A 15,750-nucleotide genomic window follows, 5' to 3' on the forward strand; every position below is an offset into this window, starting at 1 on the left:
ACCGGTTAAAAACCCATGTTGAACCGCTAAAAACCCGGGAACCGAGTGACCCAACGAACCGACGAAACCCTGGTTCGTATAAAAATCAAAATTTTGTTAATAAAATAATTATTTTTTCTCCCTTTTTAACATATATACTATTTTGTTTGTCACAAATTGCAACCAAAATAGAGTTTTGTAACTAATGTGTATATAATTTTTATAGGTGATGAAGATTTAGAAGGACAAAGATTTAGAGAATAAACTTTAAATGTTTTTTTTCCTATTGACTTTAGATTTGAACTATTAATTTTTTTTTTTTATCACATTTCAATTTGTTATTTTTGAAAGTTTTCTAAACATTATGACTATTTTTTGAAAAAAAAAATATAATATTTATAAAATAATAAATTCAGTTTAATCTAATCGACCCCGGTCGAACCAGGTCGAACCACAATGACCCGTGACCCAAAATATTTCCGGTTCGCTCGCCGGTCCGGTTTTAAAAACACTGGTTACGAGCAATGTTTTGAAAACCGGACCGGACACCGATTCGATGAAGTTACTGGTTGACTGGTTAGACCGGTTCAACCGGTCGAATCGGGTTTTTTATTTATATAAAAATGTATATGATTATATATTTATACTATATAAACTTTACTTCTACATATAATACTTTCTCTTTTTTTTTATTAACTCAAAATAAACAACAAATATAAATCTGATTACTATGTAAATTAAAAATTAAAAAAAAAACAAATGATTTACAGCTAAAACAATCATACTTATTTATTTTTACAACTAACATTTCAAATTTTAAGAATATGGTAAAATAAAATAATATATGAGAGTCAAAAATATATTTTTCACATTTTTTTCTTAGAAAAATAAAAAAAAATCAATTAAATAGTGATAGTTGAACACTAATTATAAAATATTAAATTTTAGCTAGTAATAATTAAAAACACTTAACTATATGTTAATTTTTGAGAACCGGGTTTTAATAAATTAAACCGGATCACCGGTTTTACCGGGTTTCAGCCGGTTTTACTGGTTTTTATCAAATCCGAGTTTTAAACCGAACCGGACTCGGCTTCTTCAGCGAGTCACGGTCGGACCGGTTCGACCGGCCGGTCCGATCCGGTTTTCAAAATACTGGTTACGAGGGAAGGGAATCAATCAATTAGGTGTGTGTGTGTGTGTGTGTGTGTGTGTGTGTGTGTGTGTGTGTGTGTGTGAGGGCTTCGTTTTTTTTAAATGGCGTCAGTTATTTATTAGTTTTGTACGTTTTTTCACACATGCGGGGCGCGTGTGCTGCACACGTGGGTCGAAACTGTAATGGTTTTAGCAGAAAACAAATATTTAATTTTGGTACAAAAATGAATTTTCCGTTTTTTGAAGGAAAACAAGATTTCCGGTTTTGGCAGGAAAATTAGATTTTCCGGTTTTGGCGGGGAAAAAAGTTGCCACTTTTTGGTGGAAGAATAAGATTTTTGGTTTTTGCGGGAAATGAGATTTTTAGGTTTTGGCGTAAAAATGAGGTTTTCAAATTTTGTGAGAAACAAGATTTTTTTATTAATTTTTCCGGGAACGAGATTTTCAGGTTTTGGCTGGAAAATGTGTTTTTTGATTTGGCGGGAAGACCTTTTTTAATTTTTGACGGAAACATGTTTTTGCATTTTTGGCGGGAAATGCATTTTTGCATTTTGACGGGAAATGCCTTTTTGCGGCTTTGACTGGAAATACGTTTTGGGGGGGGGAGGAGAGAGTGCGTTTTTTCGATTTTGGTGGAATTTACGTTTTTCGTGGAAAAATGCGTTCTTGCGTTTTTGACGGGAAAATGTATTTTTTGCGGTTTTGAGGGTAAATACTTTTTGGCGGGAAAACACATTGTTTTGGTTTCGGAGGAAAACCGTATTTTTGGTTTTGGCGGGAAAACGTATTTTGCCGTTTTGGCGGGAAAACACGCTTTTTGGTTATGGCGGAAAACTGCATTTTTGCGATTTTGACGGAAAACGTATTTTTGCGGTGTTGGCGGAAAAATACGGTTTGATGGTTTTGGCGAGAAAATGTGTTTTGACAGGGAAAACGCATTTTTGCGGGTCTGATGAGAAAGCATGGCGGGAAAACGCGTTTTTAGGGGTGGGCATATCGGTTTATTTTCGGGTTCGGTTTGGTCTGGTTAATTTGAGTTTTATAAAATTCAACCCAATTAAAATCAAAGTAGCTTTTGTTTGAGTAGAGCTGGGAATTTGATTCTTTACCCGCGGGTCCCGCCCAGTTTGACCCGCTGCGGGCGGATGGGGGTCAACAGATTTGAAAAATTTGCGGGGCGGGTGAGGGTGCGGGTCAAGCATATTTTATGCGGGGCGGGTACGGGTCGATCGAATTTAAACTGCGGATACCCGTCAACCCGCAAAATAAAAAAAAATTTGGAAAAATATGATTTTTTTGTAAAAAATATGATTTTTATATAAAAAATATGAATTTTTTAAATATGATTTTTTTAAATATGATTTTTTTTTATAAAAAATATTTAAAATTACGAATATATATAAAATTTTAATTTAATTATATTATTTTTTAAATACTTTTTTAAAAAATATCAATAAAAATATATTATTTTTAATATTTTTAAAAAATATTAATAAAAAATATAAAATTATTATTTTTATTATTTTTAATATTATCCGCGGGTCCCGCGGGTGACCCGCTTAAATGAGCGGGGCGGGTGCGGGTCTTATTTTTCTTATTCGCGGGTCATGCAGATCAAATTTTTGAACCCGAAAAAATAAGTCGATCCGCGGGTCGCGGGTTGACCCGCAAACCGAGGCCTATGTTTGGGTTTAGTTTGTTCGATTTAGTTTGGTTTGGTTTAGATTTAGTTTCGTTTGATTTTGATTTAGTTCGGTTTACTTTATTATGGTTTAGTTTGGTTCGGTGTAGTTTGGATATGCGAACAATAAAAGATAAAGTGAGAATATAAACTTTGTTAACTAAAAAAATCTATTACTAAAAGTCAAAAGATATTGTTTCCAAAAACTAAAAATATCAAATAATAACTTTGCTACGATTTAGATACTTATAGTTTTTAGGTTTTGTTTTGAATACAATCTTTAGATATTAAGATTAGAGAATAATGTATATATATATATATATAATAGTATTATTTGAATCATATTTGGATTTTTTTAAATATATAGAAGTTAAAAAATGGAAAACAAAACTTTAACTAAAATTTACGGTATATATATATATACATTATAGGTAAAACTGTATTGGATTATCGGTTTGGTTCGGTTTAAATCCAAACCAAACCAAATCATTCGGGTTGAGTAAAAAATGAACCAGTTGAGTTATATAAATAGCACGATTTGGTTTGGGTCGGTTTAACTTCAATTGGGTTGGTTCGGTTCGGTTTAGGTTTTTTGCCCACCCCTACGCGTTTCGGTGAGAAACACGCATTTTTTTGCAATTTTAATGGGAAAGTGTGTTTTTGCGGTCTGACGAGAAAACACGTTTTTTGCGGTTTTGGCATGAAAACACATTTTGCGATTTTGGCATAAAAATGCGTTTTTTGTTTTGGCGGGAAAATATGTTTTTGCGGTTTTGGCGAGAAAATGTGTTTTGCTGAGAAAACACATTTTTGAAATTTTAACGAGAAAATACGTTTTTGCGGGTCTGACGAGAAAAGACGTTTTTGCGGTTTTGACGAGAAAACATATTTTTTCTTTGTTTCGGCGAGAAACACACATTTTTGGTTCGTAGTTTTGGTGAGAAAATGCGTTTTGTGATTTTGTAATTTTCCGTGAGTGACAAAATAATATTAGGTTATGTTTGTAATTTGTAAACTATATCAGAGGTATAATAGACATTATGACATTTTGAATAAATCATCTCCATCCAAATTGTCTAGTCTGGATTAACCAGCTGATTTGAATATTTTTGAATAGTTCATATACTTTATAATAATTTGTTTTTCCAAAATATTTTTAGATACTTGTATAGATGTTTAAATTATAAATATATGTTTAGTTATGTTATATGCATAAATTATTTATATTTTAGATATTTGAGTATCTGTTCGATTTTCGATTCTGATTCCGGTTTGGTTCGATGCGATTTAGTTATTTCGAATTTATAAATATAAGAATCATTCAGGTATTTAAAGATTCCAGTCCCGTTTCAGTTTTGAATATTCAGGATTTGATATTAGTTTGTTTATTTGGTTCTGTTTTTTTTTTTTTGCCTAGGTCTAACTGCAAGCATGATCGACATTAACGCAAGAAAAGACATACATGCATACTAATTAGCAATAAGTGGACATAAATTTCAATTTCTTATGCTAAGCAAATAGTAATATGAAGAATTATAACAAAATTACAGTCGCCGCCGTTGAAGACCAAGAATCAGCACCGACCCTGGCTGCCATGACTTGATGATATGTTGACGTGACTAAACGTTACCCGCATAAGTTTTCCGAAGAATATGTCATTTTGAGCAGTGACGACTAACCCGAACAAATTCCCAAGGAATAGTAACTGAAATCTAAAGAGACCAAGTACTGTATAACTTAGTCGTTGAATGGGTTGGTCAAATTTTTAAATCAAAGTCATCAAGTAGTTAACATATGAAAATTTTTATCATTTATGTAATATAAAAGATTTAAAGTGAAAAAATATAATAAACCATTCTAAAATAAATAGTTTCTTTCACATTTTTATTACTTGGGTTTTAGTTACTTCATAATATATGTTTTCTATTAATATATGAATTATATCTTATTATTACATTTAATTTCTGTTTTAGTTACGAACTTTTATATGTATTGAAATACAGTTGCTGATATATTAACTGCTAAATTTTACATATTAAACTACAATAAATTTTATACAGTTGCTGATTGTATTTTGGGAAAATACCTAAAATATATTTTAAAGAAGAAACTTCAAAATATTTATAGACAGAAATTTATATATTACTATTAAAAATTAATTTATTTAACAAAAGAAAAATATCTCATGCAAAGAACAAATGATTTTGACTTTCAATTGATTCACCGCTTAAAAGACAAGTTTGCGTACGTGTTCATTCTCCAGTTGATAAAAGTCTCTAAATGTGATCAAGCGATAAACGAGTACCGGGAAATCCTTTCGAATCATATTTTCTCCATTGAACCATTTGGTGACCAATCTGTTCCAAAGTCAGTTGTATAGAACGATCGTTTAAACTCATTCTCTCCACATCGTCAAAGCCAACGATCTGAATTGATGCCATCTATCATTGTCTGCAGGTCATCGACGAATGTTATGTTCCACCGTCAAGAGGATACTGCTTACACAATTAATCAACATAACATTGAATGCTAAGAACACTTATACTTGATTCAACTGCAATATCATCAATTTATTCAAACTTTGCCAATTGTCTTTTTTTCTTTTTTTGACTAAACTTAGGTGCTGACTTGTTTTTCCGCTGCCACCCGCAAACGCAACTTTTGCGGTTCATAGCGGTTGTTGGCGTTTCGAAACAATCACAGAAAACGCTACAAATCGCTTCAAACCGTTCCGAACCTCTTAAAATCAAAAGCTGGTTCCAGCTAGCGTTTGCGGTTGCGGGCGGTTGCAGGAGGGTAAATTTTTTTTCTTTAAAAACAGAATAAATAAAAATAATACTAAAAATATCCAATAAAAATTTTCAATTGAAATAATAGAAATTGTAAAATGTACTCATATTATATTTCAATTTATATTATAAAAATTCAAAACTAAAATATTTTCTATAAATTTTTAAAATTGAATAATATGATTTTATAAATATAAAATTTATATTTATCATATTATTATGATTTTTAATATTTTTATAATTACATAAAATGTAAATATTGTTAAATTATTATTTAACAGATGTTGCGTTTGGTAGTTTACCAGTCATAAGAGTCCCGCAAACGCAACAATTTCTAACAGTTGTACCAGTCGTACAAATCTCTAGAAAACGCTTAAAACCGCAACCACCCGCACCCGCAAACTCCCGCAACCGCAACTGCAACCGTTGCGGTTACACCAGTCAGGCCTTAGTCAATTGTCAAATCAAAATAGTAGATCTCTGAGTATATAGTTCACTTTGTTAAACAGATAAATGAGATGCGCATAACCTTTTTAAAATGTTATTTCTTTGGTCAGTGATTTGTGAAGAATAGTGTGACACATCAGCAATGAGAAATACATGATTCATAAATTGTATTCACGGGATTGTTTTAGTTTTTGAGACGTTTTCAATACATATTTCCACCCGATTTCTGTATATTATTGCATAAGTTATTGAAATAACATAAATAAGTATATGCAAATTTGTGATAAGAAATTGGTTGCATCAGCTATACATGAGAAAGAAAAAATTCATTGAAGTAAAATCAATGTTTGAAAAGAGAAACATCAACGAAATATCTTTTCTTTTTCATGACGAGCAGACATTTGGGTCCAATAGTAAATGGCTCACGGTTGTAAGTTTCGTCATCTAGATTTGAGTTTTGGTCACCGTCAATTAATGTAGAGTGAAAATAAATCAATGATGACATGTGTCCATTTGAATAATTTCGACGGGTTTTTGACTTAACTCCGGCTAGATGGTAGTCGGTTCTATTTTGAATGCATTCGGATATCAAGATCATCAAATAAATCAATGATGACATGTGTGCTTGAAACAAAATATGACATGTATTCCAGATAACTGGTTGCATATATGGGAAAAAGTGGAAGAAATCAGTGTAATATTTTTTTTTAACTTGAGAAGTGTGTTCGATAAGGTCATAAGGATCATATGATCTGCTTCCTAAAGGGTGGCAACCAGGGGCAAAACTAGACTTTTTTTAAGTGGGTGCAAAATAACTTATTAGATAGTTTTAGGGGAGAATCAAACCCAGGTTATTAGGAAACTATAGGTGCATCAAACCAAATTGACCACTTACACCTTATTTGTACATGTAATATGTTAAATATTTAAAATAGACCGGATGCACTTGTACCCATAGTGCTCAACCTAGATTCGCCCCTGGTAGCAACACATGGCAAGATGAGACTAAGGATCATACCTGCTGTATTAGAGGATCGACACTTGCTCCCGTTAAATTACCAAAATTTCATGTAGAAAGTCGTTATGATGTAATTTTATCTGGTCCACTAGCGAATATCCCACCCCAAATACACCCCCGAATACACCCCCACCCCAAATACACCCCCCCCCCCCCCCCCCCCCCTCCCAAATATTCTTCCCCCTGCTTCCAAACCATAATCACAAAGTTAAAGTCTAGGTCCAACACTATTTCTATGTATCTTAGCATGTTCACCAAAAATGGAACTGTTACGTAAACAAAAATACAATCAAAATTATAGCTAATATCATATGTCAGCTGAATAATGCGCATGATCATAATGAAAGTTCTAGAACATAATCTCAAAATTTATTGTCTATTCTTTTATTTTACTGTGTTTTATAATTGAAAACTAATACATATATAATACTTCTTTTAATACTTTACCAAAACCGAAAATACTAATTATTACAAAAAGACAAGATATAGTAGCAAACTGACCACCGATTTCACGTTGAGTCTATGTTGATATATGATTCAAAATTGGCTGTGATTCTCTTTTAACTTTTTACGTCAAAATATTATTGTCTCAACGTAAACGAACGTACAACCAAATTATAATACTACATTTTTATAAGTAAGTTAAAATGATGACGAGAAACGACAAGTTCCTACAAGCCTATAAATTCTGAGGTGAAAAGGAGTTAACATTCATCAACTAAACAGTTAAATTACGTGAGCAACCAAAATCCGACAAAAATGGAAATGATTTTGATGATTTGTTTGTGCTTGACTGCCCTCTCAACCTTTTTATTTGTTAAACCAATCCTTAAACGAACCGCCACTAAAGTGAACTTACCACCATCTCCATGGAGACTTCCCGTGATAGGAAACCTCCATCAGGTTGGCCTCCACCCTCACCGTTCCCTCAGGTCCCTCAGCTTCCGGTATGGACCCCTCATGCTCCTTCATTTTGGCCGTGTCCGGGTACTTGTAGTCTCTTCTGGTGAAGTAGCTCACGGGGTTCTAAAAACACACGATCTTAAGTTTGCCAACCGCCCAAGATCAAAAGCCGTTCAGAGGATTATGAATGGTGGGCGTGATGTAGTGTTTGCTCCCTATGGAGAGTACTGGAGACAGATGAAGGTACTTAACTAACTCTTTTAATTCTTCTTAAACTTTTTTGTTCATTTTTATATTCACCCATGCACACGCACTACCAGGTTGAACTCGAATCATAAAATGGTAGTAAGATCATTAGCTTTCTTTTGAAATAGCGAGGCTTATAAGCTCTTATCAACTAAAATTTCTTTTATTAAGTTATAATTTGATAAAAATATCATAACTTTTAGTGTATTTATAAACTACATATAATAAGTAGAGAATTGTTTTAGGTTTTTGACCTAATTAACTCTAATAAGTAAGATATATATGCTTTATGCGTGTACGGTGTACCCTGGTCCATTGGTCATAATTACATAAATATATATGTTTGAATTAACGTATACAGTGCTCCTATATTGTATTACAAAAGAAAAAAACAGTACTACTATATATCATCAGCAATAGAAAATTATGATATTGATAAACAGTGTCGGTCTAACATTTTTCATACACTAAACAAATTTTTAATAACGTGTCTTTTTCGTTGTTATCTAATCACATATGTTAAGTTCTATGCAACATAATTATTTTCACCAATTATTAATGGAACTGAATTAGTTTATAAGTTTTAACATGATTTATATTATTATGTATAGACATCATAAATTTACTAGAATCCTTTTAAATACAAATTTCATAGTTAATATAAAATTTATTTAACAATATTTTTATTTAATATATTTATTAATAAAGATTTTATAAACCATGCTACCTTACAAATATTACTATTATAAAAACTATAAATTATATTTACGTATAAATACTAACAAAAGCTATTAATATAAAAATTACATCAAAATATGTCTCTTTAAACTATGTGTCCTAAGCGATTTCTTGGGTCGTTTGTCTTCCGAGCTGGCCTTCTCGATTATAAACATTTTGAAGTTTTGAACCATATATAATAGTTAATGATGTCAAAACAAAAGGCTGAAGTATATCTAATTAATGATGTCAAAACAAAACGCTGAAGTGACTGAAAACTTTATTATTATGTACACTCTTCACAATCAAATTATGATAATTCTAATCTTGTTTTGGATGAAGAGTGTCTGCATTTTAAATCTACTCACCAACAAAATGGTTGGTTCCTTTGAGAAAGTAAGAGAAGAAGAGGTAAATGCAATGATGGAGAAGCTGGTGAAAGCAAGTCGGTCTTCTTCATCAGCAAATCTGAGCGAACTCTTCATTACTCTACCAAGTGATGTTACAAGTAGAGTTGCCCTTGGAAGGAAACATAGTGAGGACGAAACCGCTAGTGATCTCAAGAATCGAGTGAGGCAGATCATGGAGCTCTTAGGAGAGTTTCCGATAGGGGATTATGTGCCATCCTTGGCATGGTTAGATAGAATCCGTGGCTTCAGTGATAAAGTAGAGGAAGTGAGTTGCGGGTTTAGCGATCTTATGGACAAAGTTGTGCAAGAACATCTAGAGGCGGGCAAAAAGAAAGTGGATTTTGTAGATATATTGTTAGCGATCGAAGGAGAGAAGAGTAGTGGATTCCAGGATCAAAGAAACGACATAAAATTTATGATCCTGGTAAGATCATATTAAAAAAAAAATTCATTAATAATTTATTGTCACATATGCAACATTATTAATGTCGCTCATTTTTGTCTTTTCTCATCAACTTTCAAATTATTTCATATCAGGATATGTTTATAGGAGGAACGTCAACAACTTCTACTCTATTAGAGTGGACCATGACAGAACTTATTAGGCATCCCGAGTGTATGAAGATACTCCAAGACGAGATTCGGTCAAGTTCTATACCGAATAATTCATACATAAAAGAAGAACAAGTTGAGAAGATGAAATACTTAAAAGCCGTGATTAAAGAGGTGCTCAGGTTGCATCCTTCTCTTCCACTGATACTTCCTAGAGTATTGAGTGAAGATGTCAAGTTACTGGGATATGACATAGCCGCAGGGACAGAGGTAAACTATCTTTACCAAATCGAATTCTTATAGGTAAAAATTTATATATTTTGTTATCACGGTTATCATCTGAAAACTAGCATTTGTTAACACATATAACTTAACATGCATATACGTCTTAACTCTTAAGCCATTGTTCATTAATGATTTAAAAAAAGTTGGTCATAAAATAACTTTGATTAACAAATGCATGGTGTTATTTAATATAATATTTTTAAAGAAATTAATTATAATGTAATGTATAATATATTGTGAAGTATTAGTTATATATATGTTAGGATGCTAAGCAGTTACATTATAATTAAATAATTTAATGATGTTACATTATAATTAAATATAATTACATTATTTAATTATAATGTAGTTGCTTGGCATCGTAAACATATATAGAGCAAAATGATTTTTTGATAAAATTGTAATGGAGACATGTCCAGGTGATAATTAATGCTTGGGCAATCCAAAGAGACACTGCGATATGGGGACTGGAAGCAGAAGAATTTAAACCCGAGAGACACTTAGATTCACCTATTGATTATCGTGGAAAATATTTAAACTACATTCCATTCGGATCAGGGAGAAGGATTTGTCCCGGGATAGGATTCGCTTTGGGTTTGGCAGAAGTGGCAGTGGCCAATCTTGTAGGCCGATTTGACTGGAGGGTAGAGGTTCGACCAAAGGGAGATCAATCTGATATAGCTGAAGCCGTTGGTATTGATGTTTGCCGCAAGTTCCCTTTGATTGCATTTCCATCTTCGGTGGTGTAAGATGCTCTTGATCACCTAGGGTTAATATTAATAAGAAGAGTTGTAATAGGAAAACAACTCTGTACTCACAAAAACTACCCATCAGTTGTTATAAGTTGTTACGCGTGTACACAATAAGACTATTAATAAAGTTTATACAACTTCTTATATACCCTTTTTATGATTAATTTATAAGTCGTTTCATTTACTGAGATAAAACTGGAAACACTCTCAGAAAGGTCTTCAAAAAAAGGTTCGCCTTTCAAAGATTATAGGACACCCTAGTCAGGGCACAACTAATGAGAGTATGTTTATTGGGAAATTAGTGCAATTTAATGAGAAGTCTCGTCAAAAAGATGAAGCTATCTACTCTTTTCGTGAAGATAAAATGAAGGTTTTACTTAGAAAATGGAGTTGGAGCTCTCTCTCCTCGGAGTTCTAAACTTCTAATAATCAAGAGAACCTTTTCCCTAACTGGAATGACAAGCGAGCTTATTAGAGCATGACCAACTGGAAGTATGAAGTATCTTCCCAAAAGGTTCTTACAAATTTAATATGAATATTTTTAAAATAAGTTAGTTAATAGTTAAATTTTAAATGATAAAATAATGTAAGCCCGTGCACAAAAAATAATAATAATAATGTAAGCCAATTAAAATGCAACGTGTGGAAGAAAAGGATCTTGTCTTTTTTGTTGAAGTTCGAAACGAACAACCGATAATCTTTTCTTTTCTACTTTTTTCATTTTTTTCACTTTTATAATAGTTAGAAACTGTGGCACATACCACTGTTAGAGCAGGTCTAATGGGGTCTTTAGCAAAAATCTCTTTAAGAATTAATCAATATAATATCGTGTGGAACCCATTTTTGTCAAAATAATCCTTAGATAACGATCAGATTTGTCACTGTGCGCGGATCCCACCATCACGTAAAACCGTAGAATCCTGCGATTGGCTCTTTTTTTTTAACTAAAGAAAAGATAGTAATTTTAAAAACCTACCTCAGTTATCAAGTCCAAAAGTATAATATTGAACATGCTCTTAGAAACGCGTAAATCATGCTTGGTTAATTTTTTGTGAAGTATTCTTCTTAACTCGTACATTCAGACTAACAAAACACATTATATTCCTATAACTTCAAAGCACATTAGAATCACATGACAATATGTCTCCAAAAACAAATTTTACTTTTCTTAAAAATGTCAAACTTTTTAAAATCAGACGGTAGATTTAAGTAAAAATGTTTGATAATTACTCTGTCGTTTCAATGATAAACCAACAAAAAAAATTAAAATATATATATAATTTTAAAATATTAAACATCAAGAAAATATTGGTACAAGTTAAAAATAATTACCAAAAGTTATGTATAATCTAGTTCATATTAATTGTATTTATTTCTTTAACTCTTAAGTATACAATAAGTTTTTTTTTTTTGAAACTAGAGTAGTTTTTTAGCTATATATATATATCACACATTTGAATCATATAAGAATTGTATTAATTTACTGAGATTTGCCGTAAGTAGTCCTACGAATTAGAGAGGCGGCAACAAGGGTGAGCAAAAGGAAGATAATAATTGTATCACACACATACATATATATTTTTTTTGGGCAAACACACATACATATATATATATATATATATAATGACACAAATCTTGTGTATACAATGTAATATTATCACTTCATGATTCGTAAGTAATAGACACCCGATACATAATATTATTACTTAAATCTAGCTAAGTCTCTCAACACTCCAAAGTCAAAAATGTTGTTTATGTAATAAATACTAAAGCCTGCTTGCGACATGGATAAATACAGGCATGATCTGTGTGTGTGGTTCTAAGATAAGAAGCACAATTACTACTTACTTAACTGATAGTTATTTATGTTTATAAATACGCATGATTAAGCCGCTGGAGCCACGTCACTGTCGTCATCGTCATCGTCTCCTCCGTTCTCTTGGCCAACAATTTGTGAGTAAGGAATTGGCCGAGTGTTAGCTGACTCGTATAGCCTGCCTGCTGCTTTGTCGTGACTCATCACTGCCATTTTTAAATAAGGGTTTTGTGTGTTTCTGGTTTACTTGTAAATCTTTACTATTGGTTGCAGATAGAGAGCTCATGAACTCCCCCTCAATTTATAGCATTTCTAGGTTTACCATATGTTTTCATCTTTCATATATTCTCAACTCTCAAGAATAATAATCAACAGCGACAGAGAGGCATTTTGTGGGGCTATATTGGAACGATAACAAAAACAAATGTATTCACTCGTGATTACGAGATTCTGGTAATGTCCAATCTAATTGCTATTTGAAACTTTATATCAAGAAGGTAAGATCTACTCAAGTATGAAAGTAATAATTTGTTAGATTGTAGTATTTATTCATTGTCAGTTTAGCATTGAAATGAAAACGTTTCACGTTTTACGGAAATATGATCTGACTGATCTAGAGAAAACTTGAAGTGTAAAGTGATCAAAATAATATTATCAAAATAATAAATAATAATTGTATCAGAGATTAGGATGAAGGTTGACCCAGTTCTCTTACATACATTTTCTTGCCTCTGTAGTCATAAACATATTTTGTGGACAAAAAGAACCAATGAATGCATAATCAAGGCACCAGGCGCACCACAGTAAATTGATTATAGACATGTTTTTTTTTGTCAACGATTATAAACATGTTTAGACACATAAAACGACAAGTGAAATATAAAAAAATATTATATATTCTGGAGGTAACTTTATGTTCTCTCCATCTAGGACATTTTTTTGGTTCTTTTGCAATTGTGGAAAGCTAAGAGAACGCAAGTGTGACATGGCCACGCTTATCACCATAACTTAGTACAGCGTGGCGCATGATGGCCCAAACATGAGCCAACCTCATGGAAGTTGTTCGCAGCTCACGTTTTACACGTGGATAGAACAGTTCATGCACACTCTCAAGTTGCCTCGCCATGCGCCTTCTCCTACCGTTGTCTGTGTACACAATATCTACATACATATGTTATATATGTGTGTCAAATTATATCATGACCTCATATATACTCTCTGCATTTATAGCTTTTGGGACTGCTTTTAAAGCATAAAACCCTAAACATCGTGTCATAGTCTCTTTACTATGTTAGGCTACTTTAATTGGAGTAGTCAATGTTTTGGTGTTCAAAAAAGGAATGAGAGTATATATTTTATTCAATTATAAATGGGGCCTTTTGTTTTATGTTTTCTTTAATTATAACCAGAACTTAGGATCTTTGAACCGTAATCAATTTGTCTAGTCCAACCAAAGAAAGCATCCCCTAATCTATATTTGAGAATCCCCAAGCTCCGGCTCGCCGTTTCGGTGGTGCCGGGGGCAACACCTCCCTTCCCTCTTCTTCTTCTTTTGCTTTGCTTACTTCTTCCCTATCTCAACCAGAGTCAACATGTAATCTTCTCTGTCGTGGTGGTGGTCCTTCCTCGGAGCTCGTTTTGTCCGACGGAAATAACCATTAACCCCGTTTGGAGAGACGACGAGTCGATGGTGGGATAAGGAGAAGCAAGTCGGTTTTTAGGACTTGAGGTGTACTCAGATCTATTTTCCCTGTCAGATCTTGAGTTATACCTTCTCGACGGTGACGGCGTGTGAACCGGACCAGACGACTCCACTTTCGTCGATTGTCCGTCCAGGTGAGGAGGTGTGACGATTGTAGGTGATGTGCTTCTAGAGGCTGAAAGAAGGTCTCAGGCGAGTTTCGATCCTCTTGGAACTTGAAAATAGATCTGTTCGTGACTGTCATCGTTAATGTCCGAATTTCTTTTAGAAGGCTTTGACCTTTGTGGTGTTTGAAGTGTTGGTTTGAGCGTTTAACTCTGATTAAGTTGGCGTCCAGTGTTGCGGTCCTATGTTCTGATCTTGGTTTTGGTGTGTGAAGAAATGGAGTAGTCGGCTTTCTATTGTGTCAGGAGTGCTGAGTCTCAGGCTCTTGTAACTTCGGGTTCGTGAATCTTGATCGATCTGGCCATGGTGTAAACGTCTCGATGGTGATGACTTAGCAGGGTTTGTTCTATAGTTATTGTGTCTTGTGGTTGCTAGCCGTTTGGTTCTTCTCCTATGAGTGTTGGAGAGGTTGGCAAGGCTTCATGGTGGTAATTGAGTGAGCTTCATTCTTTGATCGTAGAGTGTCTATGTATTCAAGGTGTGTGGACCGAGCAGCGAGTTCCCCTTGTTGAGTTATGAAGGCTCTAGGTCTTGGTCTTATCGTTTGGCGGGCGAAGCAGCAGCGATAAGTGTATTTGGGTGCAGAAGTGGAAGGTACTGGGTGGCGGGCTAAATGCAGCAGCGGTAATTCCCGACCATTGACATTTGCTCTTTTTAAAATCTGCTAGGTGGTCTGATGTGGCTATTGTGGATGTCAACCGTGCTTTTGGTGTTAGCGTTGTTTTAATTTGTTTGTTTTATGTTTGTTCTGAAGTCACCCGATGTGGTTTTAGTCGTTCCCAGTGTGGGTTCTAGCTGCCGCTTCTTATGGGCTTTTGTTTCTGGGGCTATTTCGGTTTGCCGCCAGTTTGTATATGGTTTCGTACTTTGCATATGAATGAATTTCAATTTGGGAAAAAAGTCTATATTTGAGAAGTGATTTGCCACATGTTTTCTCTACAATCGTTTTCACAAAAAAAAATTGTGACGTGGCTATTAAGATTGATGACATGTCATATGGTTAAATATGACATGGACAATTACATTTAATGCTGATTATATTTTTGGAAATCTTTTTAGAATATGACAATAACTCATATATTATATCTAATATTGATTTATATTTTTGGTAAACTTTGTAGAATATGATAATA

General features: G+C 33.4%; 2 protein-coding genes across 2 annotated transcripts; one reads left to right on the plus strand and one right to left on the minus strand.

Annotated features, from left to right (window-relative positions):
• The first annotated feature begins 7,533 nt into the window (after positions 1–7,533).
• On the plus strand, positions 7,534–10,931 carry LOC108847161 (indoleacetaldoxime dehydratase). The gene is made up of 4 exons (XM_018620349.2): positions 7,534–8,215; positions 9,278–9,769; positions 9,883–10,167; positions 10,602–10,931. The coding sequence occupies exons 1-4, from the start codon at positions 7,829–7,831 to the stop codon at positions 10,929–10,931; spliced, it is 1,494 nt and encodes a 497-aa protein (XP_018475851.1). The 5' UTR covers positions 7,534–7,828.
• Positions 10,932–12,569: 1,638 nt separating this feature from the next.
• On the minus strand, positions 12,570–13,038 carry LOC108847961 (uncharacterized). Its single transcript, XM_018621344.2, has one exon. It carries the CDS (start codon positions 12,961–12,963, stop codon positions 12,820–12,822), a length of 144 nt encoding a protein of 47 aa, XP_018476846.1. The 5' UTR covers positions 12,964–13,038; the 3' UTR covers positions 12,570–12,819.
• Positions 13,039–15,750: the final 2,712 nt, after the last annotated feature.

This window comes from Raphanus sativus, unplaced genomic scaffold (genome assembly GCF_000801105.2).
Source record: "Raphanus sativus cultivar WK10039 unplaced genomic scaffold, ASM80110v3 Scaffold0074, whole genome shotgun sequence".
NCBI classification, from domain to species: Eukaryota; Viridiplantae; Streptophyta; class Magnoliopsida; order Brassicales; family Brassicaceae; genus Raphanus; species Raphanus sativus.

Coding starts and splice junctions, on each gene's coding strand:
- LOC108847161 (XM_018620349.2), top strand. CDS start 7,829: ATGGAAATGATTTTGATGATTTGTTTGTGCTTGACTGCCCTCTCAACC. Junction 8,216..9,277: donor AGTACTGGAGACAGATGAAG/GTACTTAACTAA, acceptor TTTTGGATGAAG/AGTGTCTGCATTTTAAATCT. Junction 9,770..9,882: donor ACATAAAATTTATGATCCTG/GTAAGATCATAT, acceptor ATTTCATATCAG/GATATGTTTATAGGAGGAAC.
- LOC108847961 (XM_018621344.2), bottom strand. CDS start 12,963: ATGGCAGTGATGAGTCACGACAAAGCAGCAGGCAGGCTATACGAGTCA.